Below are 25,754 nucleotides of genomic sequence, written 5' to 3' on the forward strand. Positions count from 1 at the left end.
TATAAATATATAAATTTATAAAATTTATAAATATATATAAACTGCTCTATGTTGGACTCTTAAGAGAGTGTCTTGTCAAGTTGTGCCTTGAATAATAATTGTTTAATGGAGTACTATAGGTACCGACTATAACTAACTGTTTCTGGACAGAGTGTGTTTTCAGTTTTCTGAAACTAGTAGCTCTCCTCTCAGAACTCTGTTGGTTGATTGGAAGAGGAAAACACAGTTTCTGGTTCACTTAAGAACACGTTTTACTGAAATTTAGTGCCGTGCACTAAGCCAGTGACTGTCACCAGTGCTGTTGTCTGTTCTTTAAAGCTTATGCAGCAAACATGAGCTACCTAATTGCTTTTTAAATTTAACTTGAACAATTCCTGGGTAGAGTTTCTGAAAGTTAACACAACTGTCAACTTGAAATAATTTTATTTTTTTTTAATAAGAGTTTTTTAATCCACCCTGTCCATGGTTCACTGAGAGAGATGGATCTCTATTCGGATGGCGGAGGAGAAGCCTTTGTTCATGAACCCGACCTGCCTCTGCATGAAACCAGGATCAGTAGTCAGCAGTCATTACCTCGCTAACGAAGTGTAGCTGATGATACTGTGCTGCCCTGCTAGGGTGGCAGCAGTCCCAAGTGCACTAAACCTTCACATCAAAAGTCAAAGCACTCTTGCTTCCACTGCTGGCCTCTGATTTCATAAACCATCGTTTAATTTCCCCAAAGTTAGAGGAGTGATGAACTATCTGTCTCTGCGCTGGAGTTCTCGGACAATACATGTGAGATAAGTGTGAGGGGCTGCAGCAGAAGCCAGGGAACCTTTTGGAAGGCATGATCCTGATTTCATGCAGATGTGTAGGTAATAAGGGCTGAGGGAAGTCAGATACAAATATAGACTTTATAAGCTGCTTTAATTCAACCCAGGCTATTTTTCCATGTGGAAGTGGCTTATGAGGCACGTCTTGGGGCTAGTGCAGCTGCCCAAAGTAGGCATCTCTGCTTCTCTGGATTTGCTGGCTGCTAGTAAAAACCTTTTGAAGCTCTAATTTCAGCTTTGCAAAGCAGTTCTGAAAGGGCAGTGCTATAATTACTTTGATTTATTCTTTTCAAATTCTAGTGGAAAAAAAAAAAATAAGAAAAATCTGGGCTTGCATTCTTCGAGCTCTGAGTGGAGTGAGTGCATTTTTAGTGCACTAATAGGAATGCTGCTTCCCCCTGCCTGGCCTGGTAGTTTTTTCCTTCTTCTCAATTTCTTTTGGTGTTAACAGCTACATTCAAGGAACAAGCATGTGCCAAAGCTGCACTGTGGATAAATTCAAAACTTTCTGCTGTGTCCAGCACTTGATGGGGGAGAAAGATGCTCTTTAAAACAAAACACTTTTTTTTTCCACTCTCCTAAATTGATGCTAAATCCTAAAATGGGAGAAACTTTCTGGATTCTTGTCAAAAGCAGAAATTTTCTCCTAGTCCCTCAGCCTGCAGCATGGCTCCTTAGAAGTGCTAAACAAGTTATTCTGGCTTCTCTGCTGAAACAGCCACTCATCCTGATGGTATCAGCGCTCCTGCTCATGTGAAACTCCTGCAAACATTGTCATGTTTGTACATTTTGGGGTGAAAGGAGGGAAGGGAAGGTGGCTCGCCCTGAGCAGAGGCATTGCTTGTTGTAGAGCCTCTGCTCGTCTGAGAGTCCTGACGCCCTGTGTGTCGCGGGTCTGCCTTTGGGATTAGCTGGTCTCCATGACCAAAGGGAAGCCTTTCTCTCTGCCAGCCAGAAAGCTTCCTCCTGGAGTTCTGTGGGCTCTGGTTAAAAGCTGGTGGCTTTATCAGTATGCGCTGCCTGTCCTGACCTGTCTCCAAGGAGCATTGAGCAGACTTTCCCAGGTAATCATGCTGGGAGATATATGCACAGCTATACCGTTTCCTAGCCAAGATCTCAGGAACACGTAGCTCCCAACTGCTGCCTGCCCCTTGTCCTGAGCTGCTGAACTCTTGGGTTTCAGGGGGAGCTGTGTCATAACCACTGTGGGACCACAGCTGACCAGTAAAGTCTGGAGAAGGTGAATGTGTGGCTGTTGGTGATTGTGGAGGTGTCTTCGCCTCTGCGGCCCCGTGCCCAGGGGAAGGTACCCAGCACTTTCTGGTGCTAGTGCAGATGTCTGTAGAAGCCTCTTGGATGAAATGGGAATTAGTTTAAATCTAGAGGGGATTGCTGCTCTCACTTCTGAATCTCTTTTGCCCAGTTACTTTGTGGTGAACTTAAAGACTCTTCAGAGTAAACTCTTGAGTTCTCACAGGACCAGCTGGTGCATTGCCCCAAGGGTAACAGAGACCAGATCTGCCTATGTCCAGAGTCTCTTTAATGGCATGGAATTAGTGGTCACCTGCCTCTGAACAGCTCAAGACCCCCAATATCCTCAGTTTTATTTATTTTTCTGGTTGTGTCCATTTGCTGTGGTTTTGGAAATTGGCAAACTGTACCACTGTGCTTCTGTTTCCTGTGGCAGTGCCCCGAGTGATCCTTGGCACAGTGTCTTCCCTGAGGGTCTGCTCTCATCTGTGGTTAGTGCTGGGTGTGCTCTTGGGCAGTTGATCTGTGATCTGGCTGGTTTGGAGAGAGTGATATTTCTCAGTTTGTCCTTTCCTTTGGCTTTAGTTTCCCAGCAGCTGGGTAGAAAGCAGTTGGGAATACCCTGGTTGTGGAAATGATCATAACAGCTTGACTGCTCACCTGTGAGGACAAGTCTTGTATTGCACAGAGTCACTGAGGCACAGCAGTACCTGTCAGCTTCAAAAACATCCTACAAACCAAGAGAAATTTGCTGTCAGGTTCCATGGTGCTAACTGGGATTTTAGACCAGCCGGGCAGAGCCAGCTCTGTGCCTGCGGTAGAGTTGATCGTCACGTGCAGCAAGGAAGGGTTCAGCCATCTCAGCCAAAAGGTGAAGGGTGACCAGGGTGGGCCCTGTCTCAATGGCATGAGAACCTCTGCCTTGGCATACAGGAGACACAGACATGCAGATGTGTGAGTTTCACACTGACTGCTCACTGGTGATTGCCCATGAGCGTGTCATTTCCCCCCAGATGAAAGAGGGGGTACTCAGCACTGCATTTCCACTGCAGGGCTGGCAGTGCTCCTCAGCAGCTCCTAGACAAGAGTTGAAGAATTCACAGTTAACTTTCATCAGAGTTTCTGAAAGTTAACACAACTGTCAACTTAAAAGAGTATTTTATTTTTTTAATATGAGTTTTTTTAATCCACCCTGTCCGTGGTTCACCGAGAGAGATGGATCTCTATTCAGATGGCAGAGAAGCCTGCCTTGTGTTAGTACCCTTAGATGTCTTTGGTTTAGGAGACAGGTATGTTTTTTGGAGCAGGCTTCAGAGATGTTCATATTCTTTTTTTGTGTGTGCTCTACAAACACATCCTTTCCTTCTCTGGCAAAAACCTTGGTGTGCACACCATTAGTCTGTTCCTGGGAGGGCCCCCCGGGACTTTTCCAGCTGTAGGTGTCCTGCTGACTAGCAGGAAAGATTGTGCAGTTAAAACATGACAGCAGCGGTTGTTTCCTCAGGGGTAGGAGTCAAACCAGCCCTGTAGCTGGAAGCACTTAAAGCAGCCAGCTCTAAAGACATGAGCAATCCAGGCAGATCAGGAGCTAATGACAAATATGACGTGAGAGGTTTGAATTTTGCAGCCCATTGTTATGATAAAGATCTTCTTCTCTGGACAGAAAAGGTTCTCTTCCGTATCCTAGTAATGTTGGCAAGCTCTGTTTTCTCATAAAGTGAAAACACAATGAAAATAGGTCAGTCCAGCTCTGCAGTCCTTGCCCTTTTTCAGGGCTGTGCTGTTTGTGTTGCTGATGCACAAATGGCTGCACTGGATCTGGTTGGTTTTGTTTTGGTTTTGTTTTTTTAAAATCTCATTTCCTTGTTTGTTTTGCAATGTCTGTGACATTCATCCCACACATCCTACCGCAGTCTTTGAAGCTGAGGTGGACGTGACACTGACACGATTATGTATTCTGTCTGCATGTGGAAGTTTGAATAGTTGGTTGACAAAATGAAATCCGACTGAAACGGGGAGCTCGGCGCATGGCTGTTCTCACTGAAGCTGGCACAGGAGAGACAGAGGCACTCAGATATTCCTTTGGGTATTTAATAGCCTCTGTCTATTCAGGGCCTTTGAAAAGGTGCTCTTGCTGCTTTTGGCTGTGGACTGTGGTGATTAATATGAATTCTTTGTGCAGAAAGATTTCTTCTGCGTGAAGGAATCGGAGGCAAGCGCTGTTTTTGGCGAGGCACAAGCCTTTATGGCCGAAGGCTGCTTTGATCCGTGCAGACACCAGTCCCCAAGGGAACGCTGTAGTGTGCAGAGTTCACAGGCTGGAGAGCTAAATTCTATAGATTTCACTGAGCAGACAAACTCTCTGTCTTTAATAAGATCTCTGGCCTTTGTGCCTCGCTGTGTAGCTGTTGTGTAAGCCGCCAGCTTTGAAGCCTGGTTGGAGTCGTGAGCGCGGTGCTCTCAGCAGTAAGCTCAGCAGCTGAAGGCAGAACTCTGCAGGTGCTGGAGTGGGATGTGGGTGGCAGGGTTTCAGCTGCCTGGTAAGGTGTTTGTTTTCTCCTGGCCTGGAGTGGAAACTCAGTCCTGGGAGGAGAAGACTGGCAGGGACTTAGCACCAGGTTAACCTCAATACTCTGTGTGGGAGCCTCTCTAGGCTGGATCTTGCCTAACTCTGACTGAGACCTAGGGCTGTGGCCGCCTTCTAGTTTAGTAGTTTTTCTTTTATCAGTAAAAATCACATTGAGACATTTATTTAACTTCCCCCTTCCCTGAGAGCTGATCTGTGAGATCCTGGCCCAAAATGAAAGGGCAGTGTGCAGGTGGGGGAGAGAGAGGGAGGCAACCATGTGTGCTCCACATCAACTCCTGGCCCCTTTGAACACCAGCAGAACATGACTGGCCCCCTCCTCATCACCTGTAAGAGGACATGGAGCCTGCCAGGCAGTCACAGCCTGCAGCAGTGGAAGAGTTGGTTCCTGAGTACCCTCTAAAGCTCTTGTGTAACTCTGCCTTGTCCTTGGTTCACTGCAAATATCCATGCAACGTGTGTAGCTGTGACTAAAGAAAGAGGACTCTTATTTTTGTCCCCAGGTTTCTCAAAGTGCAGGCTGTCTCTCAGCTGTTACTGGTCAAAAACAGCACCTTGGGGCAACATTGCTACGTGTGCATCTTGCTTTTCTCTGAGGAATGGGGTCTGGACAGTGCTCTGCATAACTCTGAGGCAAGCTAGCTTGGATCCTTGCTTAGCGCTTCTCGGTCAGCGGTCTCAGTGTGCTTGTGGGAACAGGAATTGGCTGTGACTGAGGCAGCCCCAGTGCCAGGGGGAGCTGAGCATGAGGAACACAGCACTGAAGAGATCTGCACGAGCTGGGACTGGCACACTGATGAGAACTTCCCCAGGGATCAGCAAGAGGTGGAATCACCCGACACATTCTTGTTGCATCTCCAGTGAACGTGTAGCAGCAGAAGTTTAACTCTGCTTAGCCAGAGGCTCCCAAAAGGCTCCCACTGGTGAAACAGCAGCCTTTATGCAGGGAGAGGCAGCACATTGCTTCTCTGGTATCCTTTATTCTAATACCTGCTCTCTTTTCCTGTAACACATCTCCACAGCTCTACAGAGCTTCTCTGCTATTGTTTGCTCTAAGCCCACCGCAGCATAGGCAGGGAAGAGAAGACTTCTGAATACAGCAGATGCCGACCAAAAGGACTGGGAATGGGTAGAGACCACTTAGACACTAATATGCAGGACACTTGCTTTGTACCAGCTTGCCAAGTTGTCCTCCCATGCAGCACGAGGAGTGGGTACTTGTGTGGTGGATCCTGTGCATCACAGATGATCGACCTCTGTGATGATCTGGGGTCACCAGCGCTTCCTGGGAATTCACCAAGCTCTTGGCCTGCTGGTGCTCAGCAGCTTCGGGACTGGCTGCTGACTGGAGGTCTCCAGTGTTGTCTGAGTGTTCAGATCCAAGTCTGACATGAGTTTTGGCAATGAGGGCTAGGCAGTTGCACGATCTGAGGCATAAAGCTTGCTTGGCTGACCTGGGGAAGCCTCCTTGATATTTTTGCTGTACTATTCAGCTCAGAAAATCTGTGTACCTGGTTTATTTATTTTTTTAGGGGCAATGAGAGCAGCAAGTCTACACGAGTATTGTTCTACCCTATCCTCCTTGGAACAGCACTCCTTGTTTTCCTGTTGTAGACTGGTTTGGGCTTCTGGTGCTGTAAGTGCAGGTCCTCTGGTTTTCCTGTCACTCACCATCAGCATGTTTACACCCCTTTCCCAGCACTGCTGTGGTGCATGTCATCCAGGCAGTCTCTGACCTCCACTCTCTCCTCTGCACTTTCTTTCCAATCAGTTCCTGACTTGCTGTCACCTTAGATAAGTCACTCTTCCATCCTCTGCTTTCCCAGCTGTAGAGGGAGAATTGTGCCTCTGCAGAGCTGGGAAGCTTTGAGAGCACCACAAAAGGAGCTAGATACAGGCTTGCTCTATTCATTGTGCTTGACAACTCAGTAAATAAAACTTCACTCAATTGCTTGCTCTGTAATTCACACAGAAAAGACCTGTCATTCTGATCTGTCCCACACCATGCTTGAAATGCGAAGGATGGAGTGAGACCTTCGAGTAAAGCAGCACAATTTCAGCACAGTACAGAACGGTCTTTGAGGGTGAGGTGTTGTCATAAATAACACAGTGCAACTGCCTTGGCAGGAAGAGAGGAGTGCACGCGGTGAACCTGGCCTTCCTCACAGCGTTGCAGAATTTACCGTGCATCTTGTGACACTTGATAAACCCTTTGGATCCTCAGAGGGTGCAGGAAATACACTAGCTTTCCAGAGAAAGGCAACAGTTCATGCCAGTGGGGAGCCTGGTTTTTCCTCCTTGGTTTGAGAGGAATTAAAAAATATTCATCATATTCTGGTACCCAGGTTCTTATACGTTCAGCTGCAAAATGCATCCTCATGGTTGTGCTTCAAGGCTGCGTGTTACAGAGCTGGCTGGTCTGAGCCCTGGGGGGCAGCCTCCTGCCTTTGTGGGCTCTTGCACTCTGGCAGCAGGTGGCTGCCTGAGCTGTAGATCTTTGAGTGTAAAGTTTCCACAGCATCACTTAAAGCTGAGTTTTAGCTTCGGGCACGTTGTCTCTTAATCACGTCTGCCATCCTCCAGCCCAGTCTTCACATCTCTGGTGTGATGCTCAGTTCTGCAGTTCTTGGTTGACTCTGCACCTTGGGCTTTTCCTACAGTTTGTGCTTCAACACCCTCTGGAAGTGAGCTGCCCAGCCCTCTTGCTGCTTCCTTACAGAAACCAGAAGGCATTACCTCAGATGTGGATCTTTGTATTGCCATCCCCTTCTGCTGTGCTGTGCTCCTCCACAAAGTGTAGTTAGGCCAAAGGAACTTGGAGCTTTCCAACATTTGCTCGTGTACCTGGTGATTTGTAAACTGCATCTGTGTTTCAGAACAACTGAATATGCTCAAAAGTAGAGAATCCTGTTTTTCAAGCAAGGATTCTCTTGTCTTTGCCTCTGTGTACACTATGTTAAGTACTCTGCTTCACAGGGCTCTCTGCTGAATTGGCCACATCAAATGCCTCTATCTCCTCTGGCCTTGTCTCCTTTGCAGGGCTGGCAGTAGTACTGCCCATATTATTCTTTGAGAAATGGAATCAGCAAAATCTGAGGAGCTAGTTGTTGGGGAATCCTGGGTGATATCCCAAGTTGAATTAAAGATAAACTCAGCCTAGAGTTCCTGGTGCTAACGTGACACTTGTCCCTGGGTTGTCTGGTCGTTCAAGAACAGTGGCAATCGAGTCTGAAGAGTCAGCAAGGCTTGGAGCTTGTAGCTGTTGAGTATGCAGTGGCTGGAGGCCAGTCTTCTCACAGTCTCACCATGGGAAGCTCAGTTTAGGCAGCGGTGGTCAATGTGCAGAAGAGATAACATCCCATTGTTGAGATCGACTGTTGAAGTCTTTCCTTGTAGAGCTGGAACTGAACTTGCCGCGTCACTGTGCTGGGGGAGGTGGTTGTTTCTGCAGTGTAAGCCTCTTGGGCCAGGGATCTTTCTCTTTGGTTTGTCCATATGCTCTGAACACACGGTTGGTAGCTCAGCAACAAAGGCTTTGGTGGTAAAACCAGCTTCAGATGTTCCCACCCTGCTTTGCAGTTCTCTGCCTCAGTTGACTTAGTGAGAGGCTGGGCACATCCAGCTCAGAAACCACCCTCCAGAAAGGGTGGAAACTTCTTGATCCTGCTTTTCCACTGAAGGCCACTGTGAATCACCCCATCCATAGTGACGGCCAGTGGACAATGAAACATCTCTCCTGGGGCAGACAGTGCTGGGTGGGCTCTGGGTGCAGAAGATGATGGGTGGTAGCTCTGGTCCCATTCCAGAGATGTTCCTCCCAGCCTGGCAGTGCTGGTGTTTCAGTGCTGGGCCATGAGGCAGTGAAGAATTGTGACTTTTCTCTCAGTGACCGGTGTGGAGGACTGGTTGGTGTCTCTCTGGAGTGTTGGTAGCCCTGCAACACCTCTGGGGAAGCACATGAGGAATAGAGGAGTAAATGGGAACGACTCTTGTTTACCAGGATGATGGTCATCCAAGCAGCATTTCTCACTGCAGAGCTGTCCCGTGGAGGCGTGGGAGAGCTTTCAGCACCGTGCTGGGTTGTGTGTTGCTGCTCTTAGATCATTGCTCGTTCTTCCTGGGTTTCCTGCAGAAAATATGACTGTGTGCTGGGCTGAAAAAACCAGCGTTGCCTAGGCCCTGGATTTAGTGAGCTAGCCTTTGCCAGGCTGCTGCACCCCACTGTACTCCTCTGACACCCTGTGTTTCCAGGCAGGTCAGTATGGATCCAATCAGACCTTGCCTGTCTGCGCTGCTTTCCCTTCCCTGTGCTCACGTTCTTGCTTTGACCTTTCCCTTCCCTTCCCTTTTTGTATCCCCACGGAATGGCTGCCAGCCCTGCCAGCTCTGCCTCTTAGAGCTGCCACTTGTGATTCCTGAAAGGCGGACGGGCGGGAATGAATGAGAGCCTAGCAGAGAACAATCATTTGGTACAGCAAGTTTTCTTTTTCCCTCCTTTTCTTCAGGTACAGCACAAAGAACCCCTCTCTGCAGTCGGAGACGGTTCATTACAAGAGAGGGGTAAGCCAGCAATTCTCCCTGCCTTCCTTCAAGATTGATTTCTCAGACTGGAAGGATGATGAGGTAAGTCTCTTCTCAGTATCCCCTTCTTTCCACAACCCTATTGACCCAGAAGCACTGGACTCCATTTAGTGCCATGAAGTTATGGCTGGAAGACACCTTCTCCCAGCTGCCGTGGCATGTTTTGTGCATATGAGACAAAAAGGGCCCTGGGAGGAGCAGGTATGTGGGAACTTGGCAGGTAGATCAGGCAAACAGGGAAGAAACTCAAAGAAGCAACTTTTGATATCACTGATCAGCTGGCATCCCAACATCTGGTGTAGGAGGGAGACTGCAGAGATTGGCACTGGAGCTCTTCCTGGAGGAACCTGCCACTCCTCAGCTTTCCTCTCTTTGCCAGCCAAAGAGCTTGTGAGAACAAATGTCTGTCTTGATCTCTCTGTTTTGGTATTTTTTTGATTTTGTCTTTTTTGGCTGGTCCTCTAGAACAGGGATCTCCGAAGTAGGGTGCATGCAAGGCAATTCATTGGGTTCCCAGAAGAACTTCAGTAGTACATGCATATATCTTATAAATAATAAATATACAGATATTGAGAGTAGGATAAATAGTCAAAATAGTTTGGAGATCACTGTTCTAGAAGAGTCCTGTTCTGTTTAAGGTCCACATGCTGCATTATTCACTGTAGCAGTACGGTGGTGTGGGGGGATACTCTCCCTTCTGGGGCAGATTCACACTGGTGCATTAATGCTGAATAAGGGAATGCCTTCCCCATTTTAGTTTAACCCATAACTGCAAACAGACGAGGGCTTGGTTTTAATTAAGCTCTGTGGCTTTTACTACATAGCAAGATCTCTGGAGTCCTCTTAATTTTGGTATCTTTGTGAAATTTGAACCCAGGCAGTAACTCTCTGTTCTTGAGCCTCTGAGCTTTGGCCCAAGGGCTTCCTCTGCATGTGATGCAGGGCAGGGAGGCCTTGGTCTTTCCCCTGCTCTGTGCATAAAAGATTTCTGATGCAGAGGAGTCAGTCTGCATCAGAAATGCTATTTTATTTAGCTACTGCTAATATATCTGTTCCTGTGGACTCCTCTCCCAGGCCAACACTGATACAGTGTTCATTTCCTGACCCAAGCCTGTAGAAAAGTATCGCGTATGTGAACCCTGGTAGATAACTCTACATGTTTTAAAAAACAACAACAAAAAAAACCCCACAAACAAACACCACCTCCCCCCCCAAAAAAGAAAACAAAAGAGAAGGAAAAAAAGTAATCTTTCATGTATTTTGAAAAGACTGAATAGCTATTGTCTTGAAGTTACAGTTATAACTATAATCAGTCCCGTGCCTTAACAAATGCCGTGGCGGTTACCAAGAGCCTGCAGAGTATGGTCTCCTGATGTCTTGGCTTCTCTGCCAATATATGATTTCACAAGTTCAGCCTACAAAAGCCTGGAAGAGCTGCTTTTCAATCCCTTCTGTTGTCTGAGAGAGCTGGAAAGTAGGAGCTCAGATCCTTTTCTTCTTAAAGAATTGAGAAGCTTCATTTTCACTTTTGTTCCTGCCAGCAAGGTCTTAACTCAAGTACTAAAGTCATGTCCCTTTGACAGCTTAAAGGGAGAGATGCTATGGAGAAGTAAGCTTCTAGCTCCTTTTGCTTGATTCTGCTCATCTTTTGTCTCCTCTTTTTTACTGGGAGCTCTGGTTGTGAAGAAAACGTGGAACAAGCACTGTGATTTGGAAGAGTTTCTTCCCCCATTTCAGCTCTGTGTACTTATCGGTCCTTGTCCTCTCAAGTCCAGTAAAATGCATGTGGCTGAATCCTCTTAACTGGCCGCTGAAATGCAGCACTTTTATCTGAGATAGCTGGCAGAGTGTTGTCACTGAGCTGTGTGCAATTGCATGTTTCACATCGCTTTCCTGCTTTGTTATTGTCCAAAAACCCCCAAATTTACCTCAGATTTTTGCTCAGTGTAATACTCGTGTATGATCTAGTTCTTGGCTGGCCAGCAAAAGAGAAAATATTGTTATGTTGGGTTGTTATGTGGAAAGCTTTATCAAAGTTTACTTTGTCATCATAATATACTGGTTTGCTTGCATGTTATCGTGTATGGCTTGTGTTGAGACAGGTTTTTTTTTCAGGTCCCTAAAAATGAATGTGAAATAACAAATACCGAGAGGTTAAATGAGATTTTTGTGTTTGCTCTGTTACTCTGTTGTTGTGGAAAGAGAATAGATTCTGGTAGTTTAAAGGACAAATAGAATGTAAAACCATCATATAGAGGATGAAAATCAATATCCCTCAGGTTTGAAGACTAGCTAGGGCAAATCATAAGGTCTTCCAAGCACGTGCTTTCTGTTTGGGATCAGGTATGTGCATTTGAACGGATGTGTGTGTGTGCAAAGCTTTGTTATGCAGCTCAGAATTGCTTCTAGAAAACAGCCATGTGGCTAATGGGCTATGGCACCCTTGGCTGGTGACTGGCTGGGTTTATTGTCTCCCAGCCTATGGTTATAATTCATTTCAGGATGAACATTTAGTTTGTAATTCATTTGAGGAGGAACCATTTTCAACTATGTTAAGGCTCAGGGTGAGGGTCACCTTCCCTCCAGTCGGGGTGGTTTGGGTTGTCATCTGTGCCAATGCCAATGACTATCCTGACAGTTTATCTTTTGAGGGACTGGCTGGAGAAAATCACACTGCAAATGATGTTGGGGCTGTGGGAAAGTGAGGGAAGCCCCAAAGCATCACCTGAATGATGCTGCTGCTCTTTGTGTCTTCAAATTTAGTCTCAATTTTCACTGGAAAACTGAAAACAGGCTACCTGGAGCACCATGGTGAAACGGCATCTTTTTCTCTCTTGGCAAGAGATCAGGCAAAAAAACCCGAGTCAGTGATTAACAAAAACACCAGAAATCCGGTCTCTGATCCACTTCCATTCCTGGCATAGGACAGTGTTTGTAAGTTTGCATTTTTTGTGTGTGTGTAAGATGACATGGAGCTTTTGAAGTGCTTTAATAAAGTGCAGGGCAAAGGAAGAAATTGAGTCTATTTTCCTTGCACTCAAGTGAGATCTTAAACTTTCACTCTTGCCCATTAGAAAGTCAAGGACCTGAGTTTCCTTACATGCCAAGAGATGGAAATCAATCTGGTGTTTACTTAAAGTGTTGTGTGAGCTTGAAGGTTTACAGATTTTTCTCTACATCTTCAAGACCTTCATACAAGAGTCAGGGTGTTAATTTGTGGTGTAGGGAGCACGTGTGCTGCTGTGCTATAACTCGTACCTCCTACCATCCATAAGAAAAACTATGGCACTAGTTATATTTTGAGAAACTTGTCCTACTACAAATCACTTAAGAATTTTTCAGGTTATATGAATTAGTGAGAATTAAGTAACATATACAATCCCAACAGAGATCCTTTCCTTTGCTAGCCACGGTTGGTGTTCAGTACCATGTCAATATATCTATGTTGTCATTATTCTGACTGACTGCCTTTGAAAGTTGGTATCTGAATTTTAAATCCTCCTGCTCTGTCATGTCCTTTTGAGATCAGGGACTGGGAACCCATCAGAAGGTGCCTTCATTCCTCTGATGTTAATGCTATCTCAAGTGTTCTCTTCAGGCAAGCCTGGTGTGAATTGTCTAACCTCACCTCGTTTCTTTCCCTCAGCTGAACTTTGACTTGGATCGTGGCGTGTTCCCTGTGGTCATCCGAGCGGTGGTGGATGAAGGGGATGGTAAGCATGGTGATGTGCTCCCTTGGTGGTCTTCTCTTTGAGGTTATGTGACTCCTTCAGGACAGGCCTCCTTCTGCAATGATGAAAACACTTTACTCATAGCAAAGGCTTGGGGAGCCTTTCCAGACTGAAAATATTTCAGGAGTTCACCTTAAGAACTTCCCTGTATTAAAAAGGCCCAGCTAACCTCAGGTTCTTACCTAAAAACATGCTTTTAAAAATAGCCCCCATTTTTTTACAGGAAAAATGGCCAGGTGTTTAGTGTTGGTGTGGTGTTTAGGAGAGCTCCTGCCTCTGCCACCAGTGCCAGGCACAAACTGGAGCAAATGACTTCCACTCTCTTTGGGTTTTGCATTTGCAGTTTGTAAGGCAAGGAGGGAGTTGGTTTTTTCCCCTCTTTGAGGGGTAAGTTGTTTTCATAAAAGCTCTGTTTAACTGTAGGGTGGATCTTCCCCTAGGAATGGTCAGAGAAAAAGAAAAGGATTTAAAATACTCAAGCCACTGTTCAACCACATGCAGCTTCATTCAGCTGTTTAAAATTCTCCTGCTTTTTCTGAAGGATGCTGAACAGTTACAACAAAACAACATAACCTTTGATGAGAAATAATGTTGTTGGGAGGGACAATCAGTAGAGAAGTCCAGTAGTTTAGGTTGTTACTCACCTTGGCAGAGTATTTTCTTTAGGACTTTCTTTAGTGCATGCTTTTGGACTCCGTGTGTTTGCACTCATTCTGGGCGTCAGCAGTGAAAAGGACACAAGGAAATCATGTTTTCTCTAAAATTGGGGGCTGTTGTGATCAGCAGAACCAGCATTTCACTTCTGCATTTTGTCATGTTTTGTACAAAATGTAAGAATCATCAGAAAGGAAAAAAAAGGCCATCGTTGATTGCATTGTTTAATGCAGTCACTGTGCTCAGTGTCTTATGTTATAGATATTAAAGTGTCCAGCAATTCATTGTATTATTTTACAGTTTTCCAAACAGAGTGAAATAGAACTGGATGAACCAATTTAAAGCGTGACTAACAAAGCACAGGGCAACATAAAGGAAATTACTTCTAAAGTGCATCTATTTTTAGTGATTTCAGGCACTGTTAGTAAAATTGACATGTATGTATATTTCATTACTATAAATATAAAACACCTTCCTCTGTTTATGGAGCTTTTGGCAATGTATTTATACTTCATAATGTTGAGCATGCCTAGAAGGACAAGAAATAGCACAGGAGGCAGCATGGGAAGCGTACATTTATGCACATACCATGCCCAGTCTTAGCCAATAGTGTACTGTCATCTATGTTAATAACCTGGAAAGGCAATTGCTTTTAAATCCCTTCCTGGAAAGCGTATCAGCACAAAAATATGTGACACTTGAGCGAGATTTGAGGAAATTGCTGTGTATTTTGGTTCTTTTTTTAACTGATGGCACAGGAATGAGCTGGCCTGATGTGTTTGGAGCACCTGGAAAATTACAGCTGGCCTGTAACTGCTTGTGTTAAATAAAATTGAATTAAAATAGCAGTCAGCGAGCTGTTGGTTTGGACTGAATTCTGCCAGGAGATGTTTGCATACCTTGAAGAATGTAAGCTTGCAATGTTAGCCCTCTCCTGTTAGCCAGCAGGATTGCTCTCAGGGAAAGGTACAGAAACCCTTCGGGGAGGGAAGGTGCTGCGCAGAGCGGGTCACCCAGCTCCAGCCACACGTGCTGCTTGAATGCCATGGGGGATGTGAAGGGAAGCAATGCCTGTGCTCTCTTACTTGGCTGTTCAGACTGTGGAGAGGGACCTGAATGTCATCTCCTGAGTGAGCTAGAACAGCCTTGCTCTTGGCTGGCAGTGAGGGGAGCAAGCAGATGAATTGCCACGACCAATCTCAGTTGCCCAGCAAATCTGCAGGCATGGGCTCTCTTCTCCCACGTACTGCTGTTCCCAAACACGATCTTGGTGCTGTTGTCCAGTGAGTGGTTCCTCTTGTTGTCTCTGCTGTTCTGGGGGTCCAAAGCAAGCTGTCGAGCTCCACTCCCGTTTAGACAACACAGGAGTTGCTTTTTCCAGCAGTTAACTTTCTGGCACACAGCTGATACTAGTGTCTGCCAGCTCCTCTGTGTGTGCTGAGCACAGCCCGGGTACTTGTCAGTCCAGGCAGGGTGAGGTGGTTTCATGCCTTCCCTCCCCTCGGTGACTCCTCCACAACCTCTGCCTTCCATTTCCATGTGATGAGTCTGATCATAACTAAGCAAAAAAAGTCCAATTGGTTGGAGCTGAACAGAACCTTACAGTCTTGAGGCAGAGAGACTGGGATTGTACCTCTGTTTGGTATTTTTATTTGCTGAGGGAGCTATGAATGCAGTAGAGAAACCTCTGACAGCCCCTTCTCACTCAGTGCTATTAGATTAAGAGGGAAGCCTCAAGTTTGGAAGAGGAAGCCGTGATGTTTGTCTTTGGGCAAAAAAAATCAGAGAGCTGCAGATGTTTCAGTGTGCAAAACTGGTATGAGAAATCATTTTTTTTATAAGTGTGTCAGATTAGAGTGAAATAAAGTGATAAGTAGGGCTGGAAGTGCTGCCAGCTGCTGTTAAACCAGATGGGTTTATTAATCTCTGTGATAAATTCAGGTAATTAAAACTATGAATTTGAGGGGAGAGCAGAATCCCACTGAGCTCTCTGTTTTACTTTCCCTTTCCAACTTCTGAAAACCAAGTAGGATAGTTTGGAGCACCCAAGATAATGAAGGCATGTCTGTGGAGACCCCACCACTCTTGCTCTACAGGAGTGTGAGTTGAACCAATCTGATGACAAGATGTTTGAAATTGCAAAAGCAAATGGAAATAGAACAGGTGGTGGTTTAGAAATTGTAAATTAAATAAAATTCAGCTCGTGGTAGTTTTCTGCTTGTGCTGTTTTCAAGGTTTAACCAGGACTGCTCTTTCTCTTTTTCCAGTGGTGGTTGAGGTGACTGGTCATGCCCACGTTCTTCTGGCTGCATTTGAAAAGGTAAATGATTTTTCCCCCCCACCCCTCTGTCCCTGTCCTGGTGTATGTAAACATTTCTATGGGTCATTAGTTTGTATTTATGTAACACTTAGCACAGTGGAGTCCTGGCCCATGACTGGGGTTCCTGAGTGCTGTTGTAGTACAAATAATTGCTTGCAGCAGCTCTTGTGCAGCCTGTAATTATCATTTGTACCTGAGCTGGTCACTCAGCTAATGGTAGCTGGTGTTTCCTGTGTGTGGGGAGAGGGTGTGCCTCAGTGGCTGTGGTGTTCGAGGGTGGAAGGTGTTGACCATGGCTGCTACCATGCAGTTTTCTAGGGCCTCATGATCTCTTTGCAGAACCAGACCTGCTGTGTCCAGACCCTGTTGCACCATCCTTTGGCCTTAGTTTACACATAGCACCAAGCCCTTTTAAAGAATTAGGATACATCCTGCATAAAGACCTTGAGCTCCACTGCTTCTCAGGGACATGTTTGATGTAGCTGACCGCTGCCTACATGGTAAGGCTCAGCCAAGCTGTATGCACAAGCCTTGATAACAAAATCTCTTCCTATGGTAACTGGACCCTGAACACAGTTGCAAGATCCATAACTGCACCATGTTGTGTCTGGTTGTGGTGATACTGCAAACACATATCCTGGGCAAGAGATACTTGCAGTGATGTGCCAAGATGAAGCAAGAGATGCTGGAGCAGAGCTGGGCACGTAGAAGGGAGCAGCATAACGCTGTGCTCTTAGAAATTTCCCACTTCCAGGCTGGCATGTGGACTGACGTCTGTTTCTCGGTCTGCTTAGTTCCTGCCATGTCCCTGACCAAGCTGACAGGTCTTACTCTGTTCCTCCTAGGTGGATAATATGGATGGTGACAAGCTGAGTCATGGGAAGCACAGTCAGTCCTAAGGAAGCCCTGTGACTAGAAGTTGCCCTAAGTGTTCTAGGTTGTTTTTTAGTTGGACTTAGTATGTGAAGAAAATGAGTTTTCCTGTGTTAGAAAGGCTGCCCTGAGCACTGGTAGGTAGTTCTGGCAATTAGAGATCTGTCAGAAATGAGATGGGCAGCTGCAGCACCCTGGGACTAGGGCAGGGATGTTATTCTTCTGGTTTCCTCCTCCAGCTGATCTGGAAAAAAAAACCAAAACACCACACTGGAATCCCTCAGTTGTTGTTCAGCAGCACCTGGGAGAGGACAGCGTGGGCAGTGGGTCCTTGGGGAAGGCTGTAGTGTTTGGAATCCATCTGTCATCTTGGTGGGAAAGTGCTGTAGACGTAGACCTCCTAGTCTTGCAAAATGAATGGTCAGCTATTTCTGAGGAGAGAAAAATAGATTAGAGCACTAACTTAAGGGAGATGCTCCCTGCTGAGGAAAGGCTGAGGGAGCTGGGGCTCTTTAGCTTGGAGAAGAGGAGACTGAGGGGTGACCTCATTAATGTTTATAAATATGTAAAGGGTGAATGTCAGGAGGATGGAGCCAGGCTCTTCTCAGTGATGCCCAATGGTAGGACAAGGGGCAATGGGTGTGAGCTGGAACACAGGAGGTTCTGCTTCAACTTGAGAAGAAACTTCTTTCCAGTGAGGGTGCCAGAGCCCTGGGACAGGCTGCCCAGGGAGGGTGTGGAGTCTCCTTCTCTGGAGACATTCAAAACCCACCTGGATGCCTTCCTGTGTGATCTCATTGAGGTTCCTGCTCTGGCAGGGGGATTGGACTGGATGATCTTTTGAGGTCCCTTCCAATCCCTGACATCCTGTGATTCTGTAACTTCCTGTGTGTCACAGCCTGATTTTGAAGTATTCCATGCATGTTTGCCTTCCTCATCTGCAAGACTCACTGGTGCTCCCCTGGCTATTGCTTTCATAGCTTTTTGGTTGTAGCGAGGTTCAGATTAGGCTTTGGATCTGATGATGTGAGTACGGTTTTTACTTCCAAAGGAGTGTGTCTAGTTGCTGTTTTCCAAGTATCCAAACATAAGTGCTGTTGCAGTGAGCCCAGCCTCTGTGGTTAGGGAGTAGAGCTCTCGCTTGGACCTGGATTTGTCCCAGCTTCCTGTTCTAGCATGGCGTGGTCAGCACTGGAACACAGCACCTTACAGAAAGCAGGAAGATACACACGTATTGGGAATTCATTAGTGCTGGGGCAGAAGTGAAGCTTTGGAAATTTCTGTCTCATGAGATTGGAAAGTGGTTTGAACTGCTCCAGTTTTGGAAGGAGGGTTTCAAGGATTCTATGTAAATTCCACGTACTGTGCAGAATGTTTGAGCTCTCCGGATGGGCAAAATCCCCCTTAGTGTTCAGGGAGATGAATGAGGTATGCAGCTAAACTGGGAACCAACTAAAGCTGGTCAGGCCATTCCATCAGGGCTGGATTATGTCTAGTGTCCAGGTCTGAGCTCAAGGACTGAAAGTGCTTCCCTTCTTTTTCTAATCTGTGTGTGCTGTGAGAGGGAGATGCTGTCTGGTGGGGCCACTTCTTACTTCTCATCTTCCACTGAGTGCTTAAAACAAGATGAAAATCTTTCTTTTAATAAGAAGTCACAGAGCAAAGCGCTTGCTGAGCAGTTTCTCCTCCCTGTTTGATTAAAATATATTCCCCATTCTTAGAATAATTGCAGCTTTTGAAGGGTAGGTCCATAAATTCAGAGGAGGTCCTTGCTCATAAGCACTGCTGCTGATGACCATAGCATGCTCAGAGGACAGATAGACCAGCAGACCTTGGTAACTCACTATTTATGTGTATCTTTAAGATCAGAATAGTAACCTTGATACTATCCTTAGTCTGGCCTTGCAGCTCTTCCAAAGGCAGAAACTCATCACTTTGTGTTTGCCTGGAAAACAGGACCCTTTTGGTGCAATGTTGTTGTCCCTTCTACTCCTTCAGCAAACAGATGCACGTCTGCAGCTGTTCACAGCAGCAGGGCCTGCTGGAGTTTCCCCTCAATCTCCTTTCCTGCTCTCTAGACTCTGGCAGAGGAGTTGGTTTGGTTCAGTTTAGTTGGCCCTTGCAAATGATGGAGAAAATAGAAATATCATGCTGCTCCTGTCACTAGGTCTGACACTGGGTATATAGAGAATTGTTCCAGCTGTGCCTGCCACCACTGAGCAAATTAAAGGCTGGAAGGTGGTCTGGAAGGTGGTCACTGCAGCCGGGGGGGATGCAATGTGGAGCACACGTGACTTTTTTTCTGACTGCATCCAGTAGCCAAGCCTTGCTCTCAGCCTCCTGCCAGCCCCCTCCTCTCCTGGGGCTCTGGCCTGAAGGGTGGCTCTATAACTGGATGTTATTCAGGGTGTTAACAAATATCCTCTGCCAAATCTTGCTGGACTTGCTGAAGAAGTGTTTGCACCCAATTGGAACTGCTTGCAACCTGAAAGCATCCAGTGTGCCAGTGGATTTTTGTGTATGCTCTGACTCATTTCAGCCGGGTTTAACTTCAGCCAAGTGTGTCTGGCTCTGCGCTGGAGCAGACAAGGAGCACTCCAATACCCTGTTCCACTAACTCTGCTGGGAATGGTTGCCATTCATTCTGGCTGACCTGGTTAGACATGTGCCACACTCCCCTTAGGTAGCAGATACCAGCTCTGATCATGAATCTGTTTTACTTTGTACACTTCAGCTATTTAATGCATTTCCTTTTCTTCCTGCTAGCACGTTGATGGCAGTTTTTCCGTGAAGCCGTTAAAACAGAAGCAGATCGTAAGTACTTATTTCCCATCTACTACTCGATTTAAAGACATTTCCTGGTGTCCCACAGGTGCCCAACCATACCCTGTGGGAAGCTTCAATGTTTGTTCACTGAGAGCCTGAGATCTCACCTTGGTAGCTCAGGTATCACCACCAAAGGCAGTGAGCTGCTGGCAGCCCTTAACGTGGGGTGGGTTGTTGCACAGCCGGATGTGTGTTGGGGGAACGAATATGGCAGGATAATGGTGAAGGTCTCTGTGTTCCTCTGGGGGACAGGCACTATGTGTAGATCCAGTCTTGCCTGTACATTCCTGCCTTTCTGACATTTGGTGCTTGAATACAAAACCAGCAGAGCCCCTGGACATACCACAGTACTGACACCTCTGTGTCTGCATAGGTGCAAGTAAATTAGGTTTGTATAAGTGAGCTTCAGTGCTGTATGCAGTAGTGTGAAGCACATCTGTTCATTGACACTGCCCAATCTCCTCAGGTTCAGTGTTTTGTGGTGTGGAAGGACATCTTTGCAGGCTCCCCGTGTCCTACCTGGAGGTTGAAAACTGTTAGCTTTCCACATGCATGTGTTAAGATATTAGGGGATTGTCTTCTCACTGCACAAGCTTCCTTCTCCTGCCCATGGTATCTCTGGAGCAGCCCCAGGGACTGAGACCTTTTGGGTCATATTGCCTGTCCACTACAAGTACCTTGGGACTTGAACAGTCACAGAAAGGATCTTGCTTTGAAGCTGTTGTTTACCTACCAGGCTGCAGGCGTTATGAGGGGAAGGGAAGAATGGAGGCTGGCAAACAGGGAAGCATTAGGGATCTGTAGCCCTTTTTCAGCCCAGCCCAGCGTGGTGTGATGCACAGAAGCTGTGCTCTGCCTTACCAAGGTTGACGTTGCATCCAGTCTTGCACAGAGAGAAGTACATAAGGAGCTGCAAACTGCTAAGATTTCCAGGAATTTCAACTTCTGAAAGGAAATCTGGTGGTAATTCTGCTGCAAGGATCAGCTTGAAATATCTTGGAGAAAGAGATGAGATTTTGGTGGTCGATCCCTTTGCCTTCAGATGTATGCTGTTTCTTCTTTAAACCTGTTTGAGTTCAGCTGCTTGTGATTGATGGCTAGGGTTTTCTGATCTGCATTAGAAAGCTTTTTACTACCCAGAAGGTCATTAAGTGCTTTGATTAGACACTTTTGGCTCTAAGATGTTCCTTCCTGTCCCCAAGTCAGAAGGGAGCCACTAAACAGTACTGGTTAATCACATGTCAAAATTGTGTTCAGTAATTCACCATCTGCCTCACCAGTGCTGTGCAGAGACTCGTGGCCTGTCCTGCAGACTTGTTCATGCCCAGTGGCACCAATATTAGCCCTCACTGACCAGAGGTTTTTCCCAGTGGTAGTGGTGAGTTGCTTCACTCCAGCCTGACATCTGTTCGGAGCTCTGTGTGTCCCAGGCTTAGCTGTGCTCCCCTCCCTTTCTTGGTGCTTAACTTGGCTGTGGTGTGAGCATGATTGATCTGGGTCTCACGAGTATTTTTAATAGAGATAGCCAGAGATTGTTCCAGAAAGAACTGTATAGAGTGTGCTTGGGCAGGTTTGTAGTGGGAGCATCCAGAAGAGCCATGCCTCTGAAGGGAGAGCTCGTGCACTGTGCTGGAAGAGGCTGCCTGAGCGCTGAGAGAGCAGAGCAGCGTGATGCCAGTGGTGCCTCTTCCTCACATATTCTTCTGATCAGAGAAGAGCTTTCATGAGCTGATGAAAAGCTGCTCATTTATCTGGCTTGTGGGTTTCGGGGGGGATTTTTTTTTTAATTAATTATTTATTTATTTATTTATTTATTTTAAAGCCAGCAGTTACATGGCTGTGAGCTCTCTGAGTCAGCGTTGGGTTACTGTGCACACGAGCGCAGCGTGTACCATTCTCCATTTAGCACTCTGGACTCCCCAGATGGAGAGCTGTCTTGCTGGAAATGCTCTCTAGGGCAGTTCCCACCCTACCACAGTATGGTTAGCTGCCTCCTGCAGTGAAACAGTGTGTGCTTGTCTGTCTTTACTGGCAGAGCACGTAACCTTCCCACTCAGAGTTTGGTTCTGGGTACTTTTTTTTTATTGGCAGTTTGTAAAATGTAACACTTATATGTTCTCTGTCATGGCTTTTAAAATAGAAAGAAGCTCTTGCTAGAAGAACAGACAGTACCACTGAAACTGAGATAGGATCTGCACCCATAAGAGCATAGGGCAGAGGTACAGAGTGTATGTCTGCAGTATAACATTGTACATTCTTCCCCATCACTGCTTTTCATCTGCCTTCCCCTCCTTGCCATTGACAGGATTCCCAGGTACCTTTTGTGTCCATCGATCTCTAAAGCTCTTTGGGAGCAGGAAGCAGCAGCTAATGAGCTGAACTGCTTTGTTCTCTCAGCTGAGATCAGTTATAATGTATGTACCAACTTGTTTAAAGATATTCAGCATGGATGAATGCAAACAGATGGATCGGCAGGAAAACATGACCTGGACTTGGCTGGTGGCTCCTGTGTGCATCAGCTGAGGCTGTGTATAGCAACAGAAGCCTTTGGAAGGATGACGTGGTGCGGGATGGGTTGGAGAAGCGTGAAGGTGAAGGACTACATTGTACAATCACCTACTCCTTATATACTCCTACTCTTTTAAAACCTAGAGATCTTTCTGGTAAGGGCCATGTTACACTGCTTATTACCCTTTTCTTACTGGGACTTACGTGAGCTTCTTGGGATTTTTAGAGGCAGGCAGATAAAACAAACACAAACTGCTGCAGAGGCTTTGATCTCTTCCTTCCTGACCTCTTCTCTGCTTTGAGCTGACCACTTCTGCACTCCTTGTCGCTCATCATGATCCTCTGAGGAGTCAGGATGCTGTTAACGAGACTCTCTTTGAAATGTCAAGTTACAAAAGGACATCTCCCACATAATTGTTCCCAAACTTCCTGGGTGAGTGTGAGCCGCTGCAGAGGATTTTTGCTCAGCAGTCCAACAGCTGACCTCATCGCCATGAAATGCTGGCCTAGAACAGACTGTCTGCGAGCTGCACGCTGAGTTCAACGGGAAGACTCTGGAATTAGTTTGTTAAAGCTGCTGCATCCCAGCTCAGAACATTTCTAAACTGGCAGGCAGGCTGGATATAACTAAGCTGCTGCCTCCATCTTGGTGTGTGACGTCGGCAGCACTGAAATCCCACGGCAGAGCCATTGCTTTTCTGAGCACCTGGCTTGACAAAAGCAGAGGGGAGAGGCAAATTACACATGGAAATGCCAAAAGCCCTGGGACTGACAAGCTGTTGAAGCAGGAGGTTCCTGGTGGCTTAGCTTCACTGCATGGTGTCACCTGGACAGTTAGTGAAGACATCAGGAGAGCGTTCCCTTCCCCTCAGTTTGATACCTTGCAACCCCTTCACCATTTTACCTGTGACGGGGTTTTGTGCAGAGGAACACACCCTGCTCGGGGGAAGCTGCTGTGTAACACCACATCTTGGGGTCCAGTGTCTTTGTGCACCCTTGCAGAGGCTGCTCCTCACAGCTCTACGAGTCTTGTGCTGTACTTGCTGAGCTGGGGAGCGGGGGAGAACACCCCACAGTGCAGAGGGGACTTGCCTTGTGGGACTGGAACCGTTGGCCTTTCTTGCCTCAGTGCTTTCATTCAGCTGCTCGGGGGAGTTTGTGGGGAGCTGACAGCACTTGCCTAAAGGCATGGCTCTGAGGAGTGTGTCCCAGGTTTGGGGCTGTGAGTGTCTCCCACTGTGCCTAGAGCACCTTCTGCCACCACACACCCCAATTTAGAGATGCCACCAAGGACCTGGAGGTGGTAATAAATGACACTGCCCTAAGTTGTCCCTGGAGAGCTTCTCATGCTAAGGGAGATGGTTTGTTTGGCTTCAGTAGCTTGAGCTTATGCTCCCAGGTGATGAACAGGGAAGTGATGTGCAGCCTTTGAAGTGCTGGTAAGGAGCTGTTGACACAGCACCTCTCCTGAGGATGTGTTCATGAGTGAAGGTTCATCTTGGTTGAAGTTAAGCCATGCTTCACAGAAGGGAAGGACCATGGAAGGCTGATTGCCTCTGGCTTATTTGAGCTATAGGTGCCTGATCCCTCTTCATCTCCGAGACAAGCAGAGTACTTGTTTTTTAGATGATTTTGATAGTGACAAAAGTGGTCACTTGAGCTCCCTGCTCAAACCAGATGGGATGGGCGCCACTTTTTGAGCAAGGAGAGACTCATTCTCGCAGCTATCCTTTGCAATACTTGTTTCTGTTATTTTTTTTTGTGTGTAGCTGGCTGCTGTGGGTGTAACATGGACATTTTGACACGGGGAGGGAGGGGCAGTGCTCACGAAGCAGCAGTGACAGAGCAGCTGACACTCCAACTGTTGTCTTCTTCACTAGGTTGACCGGGTGAGCTATCTTCTTCAGGAGATCTACGGCATCGAGAACAAAAACAACCAAGAGACCAAGGTAAAGGTGCTCGGGACACTGCTGCTCCCTGAGCTGTGGGTTTCCACTTGGCACCTTCTACTTTTGAGCTTAACAAAGGGGCTTGGCAGGGCAATGTGAATGCTTCCCAGAATGACTGTCAGGTCTGTGTGCAGGCACTGAAGAAGCCCAGGGATGGCAGGTCCTGGCTGTTGTAAGGCCCAAACAACCAGGGAAGTTGTGCTGGGATAATTGTAGATAGCATGAAGCTCTTGAGGATACTCCCTGGGGTGGAATTGCTGGGACAGGAGGATATCGATGCCCCATGGAGCAGAGCTCTGATTTTTAGGGCTGGTACAGACAGTGGGGCAGTGTCAGTTGCTCTTTTGGTGCCCTGAGGCTGCTGGCCAGTTCAGGTGCTTCCCAGTTTGCACAGCCAAGAGTATTTTTTTTCCCCCCCTCATTGATTATAAATGAACATTGCTTCCCAGGCTTCTCTAAAATCTTCCCTTTGGTGCCCACACCATCTCACTACCTCTCTGCAGTCGAGGCCATCGTGCCTTGTGTGTCTGTGCTTTCTTTGGTCCTGTGGCTCCTTCATCATCTCCTGTTTGCTGGGGTTTTTTAGATCCTTTTTTTTGTTTGTTTGTTTTTTGTTTGTTTGTTTTTAATGAGGGTGCTGCACCTTCCCATAGCATGGCAGGGATCTGAGCTCTCTAGGGCTTGCCAGTGTTCACAGAGCAGCCTGCATCCCCCAGCAAGAGGGAGCACAGCATCACGAAGGGATGGTGGATGTGCAAATGCCTTAAGCAGAAACATTGCCCATCTTTAGGCAGGAGCTTCTGCTGAATCCCAGCTCGCTGCACAGCCCCATGTGGATTATGAGGCTGCTTTATATTTGCTTCAGCCTTCTCTAGAGCTGCCCTTTGCTGCCACCTGGGCTGCAGAGTGTACCAAGTGCTGGCCTCAGGATCAGGCCACTCTGGTGTGTGGTTGTGTGTGATTTGCAAACAGAGGAGTAGCCAAAGAGCAAGACAAGCATGATTTTCTCTCCAAGCAATGCAGTGTCCTGCCCAAAGCATCCTGTGATCTCTATCTGCCTGTGCCTGAAGAGGGAGAAGCCTTTTCAAAGATTTTTCTTGCACAGGATCTCTTTTAAGAGGATTGTTTGGGTCCTCCAGGGTCTTGTGATGATTCTTTTGATCCAGCAATCACACATTTGTGGCTCATCAGACAAGTGGCCTGGAGCCATTTTTGTTCTTCCCAGTATACTTAGCAAACCGTATTAATGGAAAAGCAAAAAGCCTGCCCTCCCCACCTCCCAAAACAGATGAGTGTGATGAGGCAGACAGGCTTGCAGACTTCTGCTGGCACAGTCAGCAGGCTGGGTGTGGATGGGACAGCAGCAGATGCTGTATGTTGCTCTTTACACCAAGGTTCCGTGTGGTCTAGCATGTGTTAGCCCTGCTGACCAGAGGGGCCTCATGAAGTGGGACCAGGTGAAGGTGGAGGGTGGCCCATGCTGGGTCATCAGTTTGGTAGGCTCTGGCATAACTTCTGTGGCATCGGTGGGAGACTGTGGGGTTCTCAGGTGTGAGTGAACAGAGCTCTTGGGGTTGGAGATTGGGTTTCTCCTCCCCACAACAGCTTGCTTGGTGGCTGTAATCCAATTTGTGGGGCTCTGAGTGACTGAAAGACTAG

General features: G+C 46.8%; 1 protein-coding gene across 1 annotated transcript in view; it reads left to right on the forward strand.

Annotated features, from left to right (window-relative positions):
• Positions 1–495: 495 nt before the first annotated feature.
• Positions 496–25,754, forward strand: part of MGRN1 (mahogunin ring finger 1) — a gene marked incomplete at its 3' end in the record, with an annotated part of 34,642 nt that continues 9,383 nt past the window's right edge. Inside the window, exons 1-6 of the mRNA XM_010177822.2 lie at positions 496–587; positions 9,159–9,276; positions 12,881–12,947; positions 15,887–15,939; positions 19,579–19,626; positions 24,027–24,095. Coding sequence (XP_010176124.2) covers positions 496–587; positions 9,159–9,276; positions 12,881–12,947; positions 15,887–15,939; positions 19,579–19,626; positions 24,027–24,095 — 447 coding nt within the window. The remainder of the gene's footprint in view (positions 588–9,158; positions 9,277–12,880; positions 12,948–15,886; positions 15,940–19,578; positions 19,627–24,026; positions 24,096–25,754) is intronic.

Source organism: Antrostomus carolinensis, unplaced genomic scaffold (genome assembly GCF_000700745.2).
Source record: "Antrostomus carolinensis isolate BGI_N321 unplaced genomic scaffold, ASM70074v2 scaffold17411, whole genome shotgun sequence".
NCBI classification, from domain to species: domain Eukaryota; kingdom Metazoa; phylum Chordata; class Aves; order Caprimulgiformes; family Caprimulgidae; genus Antrostomus; species Antrostomus carolinensis.